Source organism: Medicago truncatula, chromosome 6 (genome assembly GCF_003473485.1).
Source record: "Medicago truncatula cultivar Jemalong A17 chromosome 6, MtrunA17r5.0-ANR, whole genome shotgun sequence".
Classification (NCBI taxonomy): Eukaryota; Viridiplantae; Streptophyta; class Magnoliopsida; order Fabales; family Fabaceae; genus Medicago; species Medicago truncatula.
In genome coordinates, this window is record NC_053047.1 from 20,862,534 (window position 1) to 20,878,923 (window position 16,390).

Consider the following 16,390-nt stretch of genomic DNA (forward strand, 5'->3'; position numbering starts at 1 on the left):
AATTTTAAATAATCTTTTATAAGTTACTCAAAATCTTTACTTGGCGATGACTCTGTAGAAAAATATGATCTATCTTCATACTCTTCTCCAAATTTGTGGCTCTTGAGATATCTTCATATTGAGTTGTTGTAAAAATCTCCTTTTAAAATTAGAATACTGCAAGTTTCTTGTATGTATAAAATCATAATCTTTAATAAATAGCATTGTCCACTTTCTTGATGTGGTGTTAACATTTTCAAACAATTGGGTGATATTGTTCTTTCTCTAAGGTACAAATTGTGTGCTTGACTTTGCTGCAATATCTGTATTGACAAAAGACATTAGTGTCCTCACTTGACCAATTCAAGTAGTTCATAATTTTCTTGAGGACATAATTTTTACTCACATCAAGTGACATCACAATCATTCTATTACATAATCAATTAGATTTGTCTATATCAACATTTATATAATAATAAATTTTAGAATATCTTCAGGATTTCTAATCATATTTTATACCATTATCATAAAATCGATTATAACAAATTCATTTCCAAATCCTTAAAATGGACAAATGATGTCATCTTTTCAATAATTTTCATAGTATGTATTATGCAAATGAAATCCTTCAGGGAGTTTCATATATCACTATCAAGTGAGTCGTATAAACAAATGGTAACACATCTTTCATATAATTTGAGCCTTTCATGTACTACTGAACCTAATCAAAAAAGTTCTTGAATTCACTTCAAGTGAATATTTCGTTAAAGAATATATGTCTTTAAAAATAATTGGTAGACATTTACCTATTCACTTCTGGTGAACATATCAAACTCTATATATGTATTTTACCATTCTAAATCTCTTTTCGCGCGAAAAATCATACATATCTAATTAACTTCACATCTTCGAGTGTGAGGACTACAGGTCCAAAAAATTAAGCTTTACAAAGCGAGTTTGATTTCACTGGAATTGTCTCTTTCTGCACATATTTTCTTTGTCTATAATCTTTAATAGACTTGAATTCATGATCCTCATTGTTACTTATCACATATAGTGTTATATTATATCCAAAAACACGTCGATGTTGACTTCATTTCGGTTCCATCTTTTTCCATTGAGATCTTTCATTCATGACATAATTTATTAATATTTCATAAGTTTCAGGTTCCTTGTAACGCCCTCTTTAATTATTTAATTATTTTATAGAGTTTAGAGTCTACTTTGATGACTTATGCGATTTTATATGATTATGTGTTTAGTTGTTATTTTATTTAAAGGCTTATTTTATTATTTACTAGAATAAGATTTGAAATTAAATAAATATAGAGATGTGGGGTTGTTTTGGAATTTAGAAGAGTTTAGTGGAAATAGAGGAAATAAGATAAAGTGGATTGAGGAGAGATATAAAGAGGAAACTAGGTTTAGAAAAGTTTTCACGTAAAAACAGTTTTTGGGAGAAAAACCAAGAGAAAGCTAGGAGAAGAGCCAAGAGGGGAGAATCTGATTTTTGTAGAGCTTTTTTCATCAATTCAAGGTAAGGGTGAGACTAACTTTCAATAATTATAGTGTATGTAAATTCTGAAATTGATTTAACATGAGGGTTGTTCTTGATTTGGGAATTAGGGTTAGCATGTAGAATTGAATCGTTGGAAGAAGTAGATAATCTGATGGATTAGGGTGATAAAGGATGTTTAGATTGTAGTTTAATCACGGACTAAGTCCCTAATCAGTTTTGGGGTTTGGGTCGATGGAAATTGGAGTTTTCGTTTGAAAAGTCGAAGTATAAACGTTTTGCAAATAAGAGATTATGTGAGGTTTGGGAAAATGATTTTTGGGATGTTTGAGACTTGAAATAGCTGTAGATTTTGATAGAGCCAAGTGTCAGGAGAATGTAGGCGAAAACGGCATCAAAATCCGATTAACGGTTGGAATTTTACGCGCGAAATGGTGAAAATCACACTTTTTGAGAAGCAGATTTCTGGACCTGATGCTGTTAAAATGTGTCACGATTTGGCAAGCGTGGCACGATTTTGTTGGCCGAAAATTCAATGGTTCTGGGCACAAAAACGTGGCACAATTTTGTAAAATCGTGACACGATTTCTGTGAATCAGATCCTTCTTATTTCACTATTTTCACCCCTTTCCGTTTTGAACTGGCTCTTGGTGTAAACATAAAAGTTGTAGAAAATTTGTTAGCTTTCCAATGGCGTTGGTTTGACTTGAAAATGATTTTTAGTTTTTGAGATATGAAGAAAATACTCCACGTAGGTCTTAGTGAAATCTTATGAAAATTCAGCATAACCATTTCCAAGTTAATCGAAAACTTATGGGATAATTCCAGAACTAAAAACTAGAAGTACTATGAGTTCAATTAAGGTGTTTAAGAGTATTTAACCCATGTTGTGAGTTGATCCTCGGGTTATGCGTGAAGGTTTATTATAATACTGTTGATGTTCAGTGAATCTGAGCTAATATAATTGATGTTGTTGGTTAATTCAAGCTATATATATTATGTGGAAAATGTATGATATAGAAAATATCGTTGTTTATATCATTCAAGTTGTTGTTATTAATATTGCTATGTTGCAAGTTGCTTATGTTGCTGTTGCTGCTGCTGTTGATTATTAATATCATTGAGTTGACCAAGTTGTGGAGTAAGTCATAATTATTTATGCACAGTTGTTGTTACCGTTGTCTACGTTGTCGTTGAGGTTGCTGAGTTGTAGTTTGATATACACAAATGTGAGTCCATTGCATACTCATTTAAGTTGAGGGCTTGATGCCCTGTAATGTATATTTATACATATTATGTTGAGGGTTTGATGCCCTGTAAGTTGAGGGCTTGATGCCCTGTGAGCCTATTTACACTCAATACGTTGGGGGCTTGATGCCCTGGCTGGTGCCACATGCATATTGTAGTCGTTGTTTTTGATTAAGTTGTTGTCGTTGTTGTTGACTGAGTTGTTGTTATTGTTGTCGTTGAGTGAGTTGTCGTTGTTGTTGAGTGAGTTGTTGTCGTTGTTGTAAAATCTTGTTGTTGTCGTTGTTGTTGGTTGAATTAGTAAGTGTTACTAAAGTTAAAGAAGTAGGAAGATTATTATGATGATTTGTTGTTGTTTACATTATTATAAGATGATGATTATGTTGTTATATGATGAATGTACATGATGTGATGAATATGATATTAATGTTGACTAGAAGTTGATTGATGATTTAATGAAGTACTACAGAAAGGATTATTATTATAAATTGATGAAGTTTAAGTTGTTAAATGTAATTGATGAATTATATGCTTTATATTATTGTTTGTGAATCTCACCCCTTCTGCTTGAAAATGTTGCCCTTCGTATGCGTAACTTGCAGGTGATCCAGAGTAGTTGCTGTTATTTGCTGTTGTGAGTGGACTTTCCTCACATGTGTCTTAGGGCTCTGATACGTAACGGGATGGGGAAACCTTGTCGTTGTATTTTCATCATTCGTTATGTATCAATATGAACCCGTTGGTGTTTGATTAAATCTTTAAAGATATTTATGTTTAGGCCATGTGCCAGAATTTATTGGAAGTTGTTTTAATGTTGAAAATAATCCGCTGCAATGAATTATGTTTTACCGAAGACTATTACTTAATAAATAGTATTTTATTCTATTTATGGATTTTTGAAAAGTAGTGTGACATTCCGTTTGTTGATTACTCTGATTATTTAAATGAAATTTTGATGTTGGGAAAACAGGGTGTTACATACCTGATTAGTTCTTCTCGAACTGAAAAATCAATTATGTCAAAAAAACTCTTTTAAAGTTTCTATATCCTCGTTTGAGTTATCATTCCTTTAAGCTCCTTTTCTTATTCGAGGCTTTTTATATTTGGAACCGATTGATCTACCATGCTTCAGGCACGGTTGAGACTCATTTGCATATTAGATTATCCGACAAGGACATCTATTTCATTTGGCGCATTAGCAGCTGATATTTATTGTCTCATCAAGAGTCCTTCTGAAGAGTGTTGTGTCAACCTGACCTCTTTTAAAATCATTTTTAATCAAGAAACTACTTAGTCTATCATAACACGCTCTAGGAGTTTGTTTCAAGCCATATAGTGATTTCTTTAGTTTATAAACATGGTCAGGATGCTTAAGATCGTCAAAACTAGGAGGTTGTTTGACAAACACTTCTTCTGATATCACTCCATTTAGAAATGCACTCTTTACATCCATTTGATATAATATAATGCCATGATTTACTGCACAGGATAGAAGTAACCTGACTGCTTCCAATCTTGCAAATGGAGGAAATGTTTCAGTATAATCAATGCCTTCTTGTTGACTGTAACCTTGAGAAATAAGTCTAGTTTTGTTTCTGACTACTTCACCTTGTTCATTCAACTTGATTATTAATACCCATTTTGTTCCAATAATGTTCTTCTGCTGAGGTTTGGGTACTAGATCCCACACATCATTTCTTTGAAACTGATTGAGCTCTTCTTGCATAGCTAGTCTCCATCCATCATATGAGAGTGCTTCATCAACTTTAGCAGGTTCTATCACTGATAACAGTCATATCATAGACTCTTGTCTGAAATATGATCTTGTTCATCTAGGACTTTCTTTGTTCCCAATGATTTGATGCTCAGGATCTGAAGACTTGTAGTTGAATGTATTCTAAGATTGATTAGCTTGCTGAGAGCCATCTTGAGCTTCATCAGAAGACTTGTAAAGTTCTATTCTTTCTCTCTACAACCCAATTTTTCTGTGGAGTTCTAGGAGAAGAGAATTCATGGAGAATTCCATGTTTTTCACAAAAGGTTTCAAATGGCTCATTTTCAAATTCTCCACCATGATCACTTCTGACTTTTAAAATTTTCATTTCATTTTTAGACTGTATTTGAGTGCAGAAACTACTAAATACATCATAAGCATTATCCTTACTTCTCAAGAATTTTACCCAAGTCAATCTGATGTAATCATCAACAATGAGTAATCCATATTTACTTCCATATAAGGATGCAGTGTTAATTGGTCCAAATAAATCAATATGAAGTAATTCTAACGGTCTGGAGGTTGAGACAATGTCTTTTGTTTTAAAAGATGATTTCACAATCTTCCCTTTCTGGCATGCACCACAAAGTGCATCTGAATGATAGTCAATGTCAAGTAGGCCTTTAACTAGTTGTTACTTACTAAGCTTAGAGATTACTCTTCAGTTAGCATGTCCCAACCTTCTGTGCCACACCCATTTCTTATCATTCACTGATAGAAGACAAATTACCTTCTGATCAACAAGTTCCGAGAAGTTAATTTTATAGACATTCTCTATCCTCTTTCCCGTGAATACTATGGGCTTGTTATCCTTGTTGATTACTGTGCAGTTGGTCTTTCCAAACATCACATCATAACCATTGTCACAAAACTGACTTATACTCAAAAGGTTATGTTCAAGACCATCTACCAACCACACATTATTAATTGAGATAGAGGAGTTACCAATAGTTCTTGTACCAATGATCTTGCCAGATTGGTTGCCTCCAAACTTCACATTTCCTCCTTCTTTCATTGTGAGGGTGAGGAACATGGACTTCTCTCCTATCATATGCCTTGAGCAACCACTGTCTAGGTACCATGATTTTTGCTTTTCTTTTGCTCTTAGACATATCTTCAATATTGACATTTTCAGATTTAGGTACCCATTATTTTATGGGTCCTTTGAGGTTAGTACTAGAAGTTTTACTCTTCACTTCTTGTAACTTGTGCTGTGAGTTTGATAGCTTCTGACTAACCACTACCTTAGGTTTAACACCTTTTGGTTTTGATTCCAAAGAAGCAGTAACTACTTTGTTCTTCTGAAACTTAGACTTCAGGATACCAGATTCTGGTTTCAACAGAATCTGAGGAACAGGTTCAGATCTCTTCAGAATCTTGATCTTTGAAGTTTTAGAATCAGAGTTTATCATTGCCTTTGGCTTAAAGTTCTTCGGCTTTGAAATAACCTTAGCCTCAGAGTTAGAAGCTTCAGGTTCTAACTAAACTACAATTTCAAACTTAGCACCTTCAGGTACAAAGAAGGTTTTCAATCCTTCCTTGATGCATTCATAACATGCTTTAAGACTGATTTCATTAGGTTTTCCTTCTGAAAATTTAATCCTTTTACCATTGTTTCTGTAAATGTTATAAATCATAGAAGCAACTGTGCTTCTGTCAATACCAGACATGATAAACTCCTAAAGACCAATTTCTTGTTTTCTTAAAGATTTTCCATTACACTTTTCTTGTAGCTTCTGACAAAGATGGTTGAGTTTTTCTTCATAAGTTCTACAGATGAAGTCAAACCCTCTATGTCCTTCTTCAGAAGCTTTCAGATCCAATATAGTTGATTCTTGGTGTTTCATCAAAACAACATATATATCTTTTTAATCTTTCAACTCATTGGTTTTGAACTCAAAGTGTGTAAGAAGTTCTTTAAGAGACTCAATAAGTTCTTTTCTGGGAATTTTAGAGTATACCTCATTTTCATTTTCAGAGTCTGAGTCTGGTTCAGCTTCTGATGTCAGTGTAGCTACTAACCCCACAACTACATTTGCTTCATCTTCTGCTTCTTCCTTTTCAGACCGAGATTCACTGTCTAAATCTTCGCAGGTTGCCATTAAACTCTTATTAATCTGCTTCCTGAATATTCTTGTGTTGAACCTTGACTTCTTTGACTTGTCCTTTGATTTCTCCTTCTGAAGATCAGGGCAATCAACAATGAAATGTCCAGGCTTCTTACATTTGAAGCATCCCTTATGATCTTATTTCTTAGAGCTCTTGTAGCCACCTCTCTTACTTAAAAACTTCTTGTTCTTCTTTGCCAGATACTCAAGCTTGTTGGAGAGCATTGCCATCTTCTCAATTGGATCTTCATCTGAATCTCCATCAGGTGATTGTTCTTCAGATTTAACTTTAAGAGCTTTTGATGACTTTTCTTTAGATGGTAGAGCAATAGATTTACTCTTATTAGCAAGTTCATGTTCATTTAGACTTATCTCATGAACTTTGAGAGGGCTGACAAGATCTTCAACACTTAAAGTGTTTAAATCTTTAGCTTCCTGAATAGCAGTAACCTTAGGTCTCCATCTAGCAGGTAAGCTTCTTAGTATCTTGCTCACATGATCAGAAGCGACATAGCGTATCTTCAGTATTTGAAGTGTAACACCCCGTTACCCAAAAGCAATTAAATAATAATTAAACATACATTAGAGTAAATCCCAAACGGGCATATCAGACTACTTTTTCAAATTTTCTTAAATAGAATATAAAAACTATTTAATTAAACATCTTTCATGAACTTCAATAATTTACAGCGGAATATTTGCATCAAAAGCAACAACAACAACTGTTTAATTCTCCATAAAGTAATCTTGGCATAAAAGCCTCATCAATTAATTCAACAACCAAATAAAGGGCTACATCAGGTGATACTCAAGCTTGTTGGAGAGCATTGCCATCTTCTCAATTGGATCTTCATCTGAATCTCCATCAGGTGATTGTTCTTCAGATTTAACTTTAAGAGCTTTTGATGACTTTTCTTTAGATGGTAGAGCAATAGATTTACTCTTATTAGCAGGTTCATGTTCATTTAGACTTATCTCATGAACTTTGAGAGGGCTGACAAGATCTTCAACACTTAAAGTGTTTAAATCTTTAGCTTCCTGAATAGCAGTAACCTTAGGTCTCCATCTAGCAGGTAAGCTTCTTAGTATCTTGCTCACATGATCAGAAGCGACATAGCGTATCTTCAGTATTTGAAGTGTAACACCCCGTTACCCAAAAGCAATTAAATAATAATTAAACATACATTAGAGTAAATCCCAAACGGGCATATCAGACTACTTTTTCAAATTTTCTTAAATAGAATATAAAAACTATTTAATTAAACATCTTTCATGAACTTCAATAATTTACAGCGGAATATTTGCATCAAAAGCAACAACAACAACTGTTTAATTCTCCATAAAGTAATCTTGGCATAAAAGCCTCATCAATTAATTCAACAACCAAATAAAGGGCTACATCAGGTGATACTCAAGCTTGTTGGAGAGCATTGCCATCTTCTCAATTGGATCTTCATCTGAATCTCCATCAGGTGATTGTTCTTCAGATTTAACTTTAAGAGCTTTTGATGACTTTTCTTTAGATGGTAGAGCAATAGATTTACTCTTATTAGCAGGTTCATGTTCATTTAGACTTATCTCATGAACTTTGAGAGGGCTGACAAGATCTTCAACACTTAAAGTGTTTAAATCTTTAGCTTCCTGAATAGCAGTAACCTTAGGTCTCCATCTAGCAGGTAAGCTTCTTAGTATCTTACTCACATGATCAGAAGCGACATAGCGTATCTTCAGTATTTGAAGTGTAACACCCCGTTACCCAAAAGCAATTAAATAATAATTAAACATACATTAGAGTAAATCCCAAACGGGCATATCAGACTACTTTTTCAAATTTTCTTAAATAGAATATAAAAACTATTTAATTAAACATCTTTCATGAACTTCAATAATTTACAGCGGAATATTTGCATCAAAAGCAACACCAACAACTGTTTAATTCTCCATAAAGTAATCTTGGCATAAAAGCCTCATCAATTAATTCAACAACCAAATAAAGGGCTACATCAGGTGATACTCAAGCTTGTTGGAGAGCATTGCCATCTTCTCAATTGGATCTTCATCTGAATCTCCATCAGGTGATTGTTCTTCAGATTTAACTTTAAGAGCTTTTGATGACTTTTCTTTAGATGGTAGAGCAATAGATTTACTCTTATTAGCAGGTTCATGTTCATTTAGACTTATCTCATGAACTTTGAGAGGGCTGACAAGATCTTCAACACTTAAAGTGTTTAAATCTTTAGCTTCCTGAATAGCAGTAACCTTAGGTCTCCATCTAGCAGGTAAGCTTCTTAGTATCTTGCTCACATGATCAGAAGCGACATAGCGTATCTTCAGTATTTGAAGTGTAACACCCCGTTACCCAAAAGCAATTAAATAATAATTAAACATACATTAGAGTAAATCCCAAACGGGCATATCAGACTACTTTTTCAAATTTTCTTAAATAGAATATAAAAACTATTTAATTAAACATCTTTCATGAACTTCAATAATTTACAGCGGAATATTTGCATCAAAAGCAACAACAACAACTGTTTAATTCTCCATAAAGTAATCTTGGCATAAAAGCCTCATCAATTAATTCAACAACCAAATAAAGGGCTACATCAGGTGATACTCAAGCTTGTTGGAGAGCATTGCCATCTTCTCAATTGGATCTTCATCTGAATCTCCATCAGGTGATTGTTCTTCAGATTTAACTTTAAGAGCTTTTGATGACTTTTCTTTAGATGGTAGAGCAATAGATTTACTCTTATTGGCAGGTTCATGTTCAATTAGACTTATCTCATGAACTTTGAGAGGGCTGACAAGATCTTCAACACTTAAAGTGTTTAAATCTTTAGCTTCATGAATAGCAGTAACCTTAGGTCTCCATCTAGCAGGTAAGCTTCTTAGTATCTTGCTCACATGATCAGAAGCTACATAGCGTATCTTCAGTATTTGAAGTGTAACACCCCGTTACCCAAAAGCAATTAAATAATAATTAAACATACATTAGAGTAAATCCCAAACGGGCATATCAGACTACTTTTTCAAATTTTCTTAAATAGAATATAAAAACTATTTAATTAAACATCTTTCATGAACTTCAATAATTTACAGCGGAATATTTGCATCAAAAGCAACATCAACAACTGTTTAATTCTTCATAAAGTAATCTTGGCATAAAAGCCTCATCAATTAATTCAACAACCAAATAAAGGGCTACATCAGAATAATCCAAAAATGTGATACAGAAGGAATGAAAAACAATAAGAAATCCCATCCCGTACGTATCACAGCGCTAGACACTTGAGCCACCACCTACTACTCAGGATCACCTGCAAGTTACCCATAGGAAGGGCAACATTTTCAAGCAGAAGGGGTGAGATTCACAACAATAAATATAGATAATAAATTCATCAACTGAATCTAACACCCTAACATAATAATAATGATTCAAATATAAATGTATATTTCACAATCAACACATCATCAACAACGGTATTTACAACCAATACAACGACTCATGCAACACTCGACAACTCCACTAAGACTCCTCTACAATGCTCATGCATGTGGTACCAATTTATAGGGCAGTAGCCTCACCGGAAATTGAATGGTTAAAGCATTCATCAGGGCCTAAGCCCTCACCGCTTTGAACAACAAGGTGTTCCAGGACATGAGTCCTCCCGCTTTGAACGACAAGGCGTTCCAGGGAAAGAGCCCTCCCGCTTTTATACTTATGCAACTGACTCCACTTGTGTATATCTACATACAACTCGACAATGCATATATGTATATATGACTTACAACTCCATAATTCATCAACATGTATGATTTAATTACATAAAAGCATACATCCCAGTCAACAACAGATCATCATAATCAATTCAGTAATTCCAGAAAAATGCACAATTAATCATAATCATGCTGAAACATCAATATCATTCAGCATTATTCAATTAAATAACAAATAGCTTCAGAACTAGGCAACTCGCCTCGCGAGTACACCTACTCGCTATGGCGAGCACAAGAAAACGGGCTGCTCGCCATGGCGAACTCAAAACAGGTGCTCTTGGGAGTTTTGACATTTTTCTCACTAAATCTTCATTTTTAAGCTCCCTATTCATCTTTTTAATCTAAAAATTGTCCCAGCCCTCTCTAAAATCATCTAGGCACTTAAAACTATCCATATTATAGCTTATAACAACAATTCAAAAATCATGTTCTTGTTTACAACCTCCTGGGTTTGAGGATCTTAAGCATCCTGACCATGTTTACAAACTTAAGAAATCACTATATGGCTTGAAACAAGCTCCTAGAGCTTGGTATGATAGACTAAGTAATTTCTTAATTAAAAATGATTTTGAAAGAGGACAAGTTGACACAACACTCTTCAGAATGACTCTTAAGAAAGACATTTTGATTGTGCAAATATATGTTGATGATATAATATTTGGTTCTACTAATGCATCTCTTTGCAAAGAATTTTCTAAGTTAATGCAGGATGAATTTGAAATGAGCATGATGGGAGAATTGAAATTCTTTCTTGGAATTCAAATCAACCAAAGTAAAGAAGGAGTATATGTTCATCAAACAAAATATACAAAGGAGCTGGAGAAGTTCAAGCTAGAAGATTGTAAAGTGATGAACACTCCAATGCATCCAACTTGCACCTTAAGCAAAGAAGATACTGGAACTGTAGTAGACCAGAAGCTATACAGAGGTATGATTGGTTCTCTGTTATACCTCACTGCATCTAGACCTGATATTTTATTCAGTGTATGCTTGTGTGCAAGATTTCAATCAGATCCTAGAGAATCTCATTTAACTGCAGTTAAGAGAATCTTCTGGTATCTGAAGGGAACAACTAATCTTGGACTCCTTTATAGGAAATCCCTAGATTATCAGTTGGTTGGATTCTGTGATGCTGATTATGCTGGTGACAGGATTAAAAGAAAATCAACCAGTGGAAACTGTCAGTTCCTAGGAGAGAATCTGATATCCTGGGCAAGCAAAGACAAGCAACAATTGCTATGTCTACAGTAGAAGCAGAATACATTTCAGCTGCAAGTTGTTGTACACAACTACTTTGGATGAAACATCAGTTGGAAGACTATCAGATTAATGCTAACAGTATTCCCATCTTTTGTGATAATACTGCTGCTATTTGTTTATCAAAGAATCCAATTCTACATTCAAGAGCCAAGCATATTGAAATCAAACACCATTTTATCAAAGATTATGTTCAAAAAGGAGTTTTAGATATACAATTCATTGATACTGAGCATTAATGGGCTGATATATTTACAAAGCCTTTAACTATTGAAAGATTTGACTTTATTAAGAAGAATTTGAACATGCACTTTTTGTCTGATTAAGATCTGCTTGCCTCTGAATAAGAAGTTTGGTTCTGAAGTCTGTTCAGAAGCTTTGGTCCATCAGAAGCTCTTAACTGAGGTTCTGAGGAAAATGTGCTTCTGAAGATGACGTCAGCACTAAAACTTCAGAAGCTGTATTCTTTGCTTTTGAATGGCAGGATTAGTGGAAATGTTGGCAGTTACTTCTTAGTAACACCTGTCCCACTAACCAATGTATTTTGTCTGAAAAGTCTCTGACGTGGTCTATTTGTATTGGAGTATAACTAAAAGGGCAATGATATTTTTATAAGCTTTTAAATGTACTTTCACACGCCCCCATTTGTCGTTAATGCTGTGTTTGTTTGTCTCCTCTGAATTGCAATCGTTTTTGTTTTAATCAAAACACTATATAAACCAAATACACACAACTCACTCACTTTTCCTACACTTTCAAGTTTTTAAGACCATTCATTGAAAAACTAGTTCATCAAAACCTAGAATCCCAATTTTTCCCTCCAATCAAATGGCGTCCTCAAGTTCTGTTTCTTCCATCAAGATCAACACCAACAAATCATATGTTCTCAAGGAAAGAACAGTGACCGTTCCACTGAACAGACTGGATGTTCAAGTCGAAGCTGCTGTAGATTTTGGTTCATTGGAAAGGAATGGAATGGACATCAAGGGTTATTTTGCTGCTCAAAATATGATGGATTACTTCGGAATGTTAAAAAGACCCTCATATGAGAATCTAGTCAAAGATTTCTCGTTAGGGGCAGAAGTGTTCGACAGGAAAAACGCTGAGGAAGAAGAAACTAGGGTAGTAAAGGAGAATCCTAGACTCAGGGAAATCAAGAACGGAAATGGGTCTAAGTTCGTTCAAAGGTATAGAAATCAGGTCTGCTGTGATGGGTATGGAGATTACCATCACAGTAGAAACAATCGCTAAAGCATGCAAATGCTCAAATGATGGCTTATTTCAAGTGGATGCTATTAAAAGCCAGTGGGAGAAAAAGATTAATGGAGTCATGTTCAAAGGAAATGTCAAAGCAAAATCTTCAGACTTGTCTCCAATTCACAGGATGCTCAAGAAGATTTTATCAGAATGCATTTTTCAGAAGGGAGGAGGTACTGATTCTCCTTCTCTGGATCACAAGTTGGTTCTGTACTTCCTCGCTACCTTTGATAGGATAAATCTACCAAAGTACATATTGCATCATATGTGCTGGGCATTATGGGAAAGCCAAAATAGTGGAAGAAGACAGATTCCTTTTGGATGGCTTTTGTCTGAAATCTTTGTTCAAGGACAACTACTAAAGCATCTGAAGAACTGTGGAGTCTCCTCAAATAAAGAGCTTGGAATTGTTGTGGGCAAGATCATCAATGGAAAAACACTTAGGTCTATGAACTTAGTTTGGGAAGTCAATTTACATGAAGAGGATCTGAAGACAGAGACTGTTTAATCAGATCTTATGACAGATTTTCCTCTCATCTCAAAAGAGGACAATCCTGAGGTTCTGTATCAGTTCATCAAAGCTCATTTTCAGGATACGGGTGAGATAATCAGCTATGCATCCATTCCTGACAAAATGGGAGGAGGTGATCCTCTCAAGGTTAAAGGAAAGAGATCAAAGAATGTTGAGAAGGATGATGCTTCAGCACCCAAACCCAAGAGAGCTAAAACTGTTAAGGCTGAAGGTTCAACAGCTTCTGAATATGCTTCTGATGAAGTCATTCAGAAGAAAAGAAACAAGAAGCTTGAGGTTCGAGATGCTGCTAGAGAAGCTGCTCTTCGTGAAGAAGTCATTCAGAAGAAAAGATCCAAAGGAGAAAGTGATTATCAGGAAGCTCTCAAGGAAGCTACTGAAGAAGTGGAAGAAGAAGAAGAAGAGCATCAAAAGAAAAAGGGTAAAAAACCTCATGTCTTACCAATGATGAAAGTTACTCCTGAGATGACACAAAGGACTAAAGAGGTTGCTGCTGATGAGTTAGCTAAACAGAAGGAATTGTCTGAACTTTACAGAAAGCAAAGAGATGATAAGCTCAAAGCTGCAGGGCTTGAAGAATCTGGTCCTCTGGATGCTAAGAGAGATGCTGAGATTGCATCTCTGGCTGCTGATGTTGGAAAACAGACAGTTGAGGAAGCAACTAGTCTACTTCAAGAGAATCTGATGAAAGGAAAAGGAACATCAGAAGTTGCTGCTTCAGAATCTGCATCAGAAGCTGTGAGATCAGAACCTCCTATCTCAGGTAACTCAACTGATCCTAAAGCTCAAATCAATATGCAGATTCTTAGTTCTTCACCCTCACCATCATCTTCATCCTCCACTGACTTAGATGACATTCCTCTAAGTCAGCGCTACAAAAAGCCTCTCCCCAAATCCAAACCAATTAAAACTTCCAACCAACCTCAAACATATACCTTCAAACCTTCTAACATTGATGAAAGGACAATCAGCATGTCCAAAAGGAGAATTGCAGTCTGCCAGATGATCATCCTCTTCAACCTCCAGTTATCCAAGCCCTCAATGTTATTCTACCAGAACCAAACCCAGAACCACAAAAAGCCTCTGAAGTAGCTTCAACAGAAGTTATTTCAGAAGAACCCCAACCTCAACAACCATCTTCTCCATCAACCCTATTTTCTCTAGAAAAACACTTAGGTGGTGAGATGAGCATAACCCCACAAAAAGCCTCTGAGACAGTCCCTGAAAAGACTGGTTCAAAAAATCAACAACCACCAAGCCCAGTCATAGAAAACGAACCTGAAGTTCTAAGTGAACTTCAGAACCAACCCCAAATTGACCCAGAACCCCATGATGAGCAAACTGTTCCTGAACTTGTTGTTCCTGAACAAGTTGCTTCTGAGCAAACTCAACCTGAAACTATCCCTGAACAACAAACGACCTCTGACCTACCATCCACTTCTCTAACCTTAGCCATCCAACAACCTTTACCAAACATTCTAGAATCTGAATTTATTGATAATGAGTTGCTAAGGATCGGGGATGAAGTAAAAGAACTAATTCTTCTTAGAAAAGTTCCTATACTTTCCATCCACTATGAGGATCAATGGATGAACCTGAAGAAAAACGCTTCTGAGCTGCTGGACAAGATTAGTCAAAAATGCCTAAGAACTCAAGCTATAGTTCTTAAGAGGTATCTGGCAGCAATACACAAAGTTCAGAAAGCTAAAGTTCCGTTTCTCTGTCTGGCTAATGCTCCTTTCTTTTCAGAAAGTGAGTATGTTAAGATCTTTCAGAAGCTGAAACAGAAGCTTCTGACTACTCAAGCTGAAGCACAGGCTAGGGAGAATGAGTTTCAGAAGATCAAGAAGAAGATTGAAGTTTTAGAAGATATAGTGTCCAAGCAAGAAGAAGAATTGAAGAGACAATCTGAGCAGATCAAGCAGTTGATGGAAGCAATGTCTAAACAAGCCAAACCTTAGTTGCACACATTTACTTTACTTGTTTAGATTTTTACTTGTTTAGTCTTCTGAACTATTGTCTCTCTTTAATTGTTCACTTTGCATCTTCTGATCATTCATTCACTCTTTCTAAAAGCAATGTTATTCTTCTGTTATTTACTTTTGCTCTGATACTTACTGCCTCTGATTATTTTTGTTTAACAAGTTTTTCTCTTTTTTTTTTTAAACTCTCTTTCGTTTTGTCTTTCTTTTATACTTTTTGTTGATGACAAAAGGGGGACTAAATGTATAGTATTTTTAGGCTCTGAGCCCCATTAATTTAATCAAGTTAAATTAATAGAACCAGTTTCTAAACTCTTAGTCTTTTAATGAGAAATGCTTCTGAGTTATTACCTTGTGCGCATTTTATTGAAAAATTTAATTAACTTGTATAGAACTTAGGGGGAGCTTACAAACCTCACTTTAAAAGTCTATTGGACTCAGGGGGAGCTTACAAACCTTATACCTGGCAGTCAACTTGTTAATTAGATCAACAACAATTGAACATTTTAAATACTATTGTTTGTCATCATCAAAAAGGGGGAGATTGTTGGAACAAAATGTGTTTTACAATAAACCTTAATGAGTTTTGATGATAACAAGGTATTAAAAATTGTCAATTGGATATTGCTAATATTTGTTCAAGTGTACATGACCATAGACAAAGTTGATCAATATAATAGGTCTTGGAAGAACAAAAGAGAGCAAAGGAATCAACAAAAAGAGAAACCTAGAAGCATCTGAAGAAATCTGCCGCTGAAGTTGACAGTGCGTCTGAAGCCAAAATGCATCTGATGACTTCATCAAAAGCAAATCCTTCAGAAGCAAGACCTTAAGAAGCCAATTGTTCAGAAGCTGCATAACATCAGAAACTGCAAGTTAATCAGAAGATTCAATCTGAAGTCTTAAAGAGCTGTCTATTGGATTCAACCTCGTCTAAGAAAGCGAAAGACTAAAAGG

At 35.1% G+C, this 16,390-nt stretch overlaps 1 protein-coding gene across 1 annotated transcript; it reads left to right on the forward strand.

Moving 5' to 3' along the window:
- Positions 1–13,436: 13,436 nt before the first annotated feature.
- On the forward strand, positions 13,437–15,412 carry LOC120576022 (putative uncharacterized protein DDB_G0271982). Its single transcript, XM_039826983.1, has 2 exons — positions 13,437–14,316; positions 14,823–15,412. The coding sequence occupies exons 1-2, from the start codon at positions 13,437–13,439 to the stop codon at positions 15,410–15,412; spliced, it is 1,470 nt and encodes a 489-aa protein (XP_039682917.1).
- Positions 15,413–16,390: the final 978 nt, after the last annotated feature.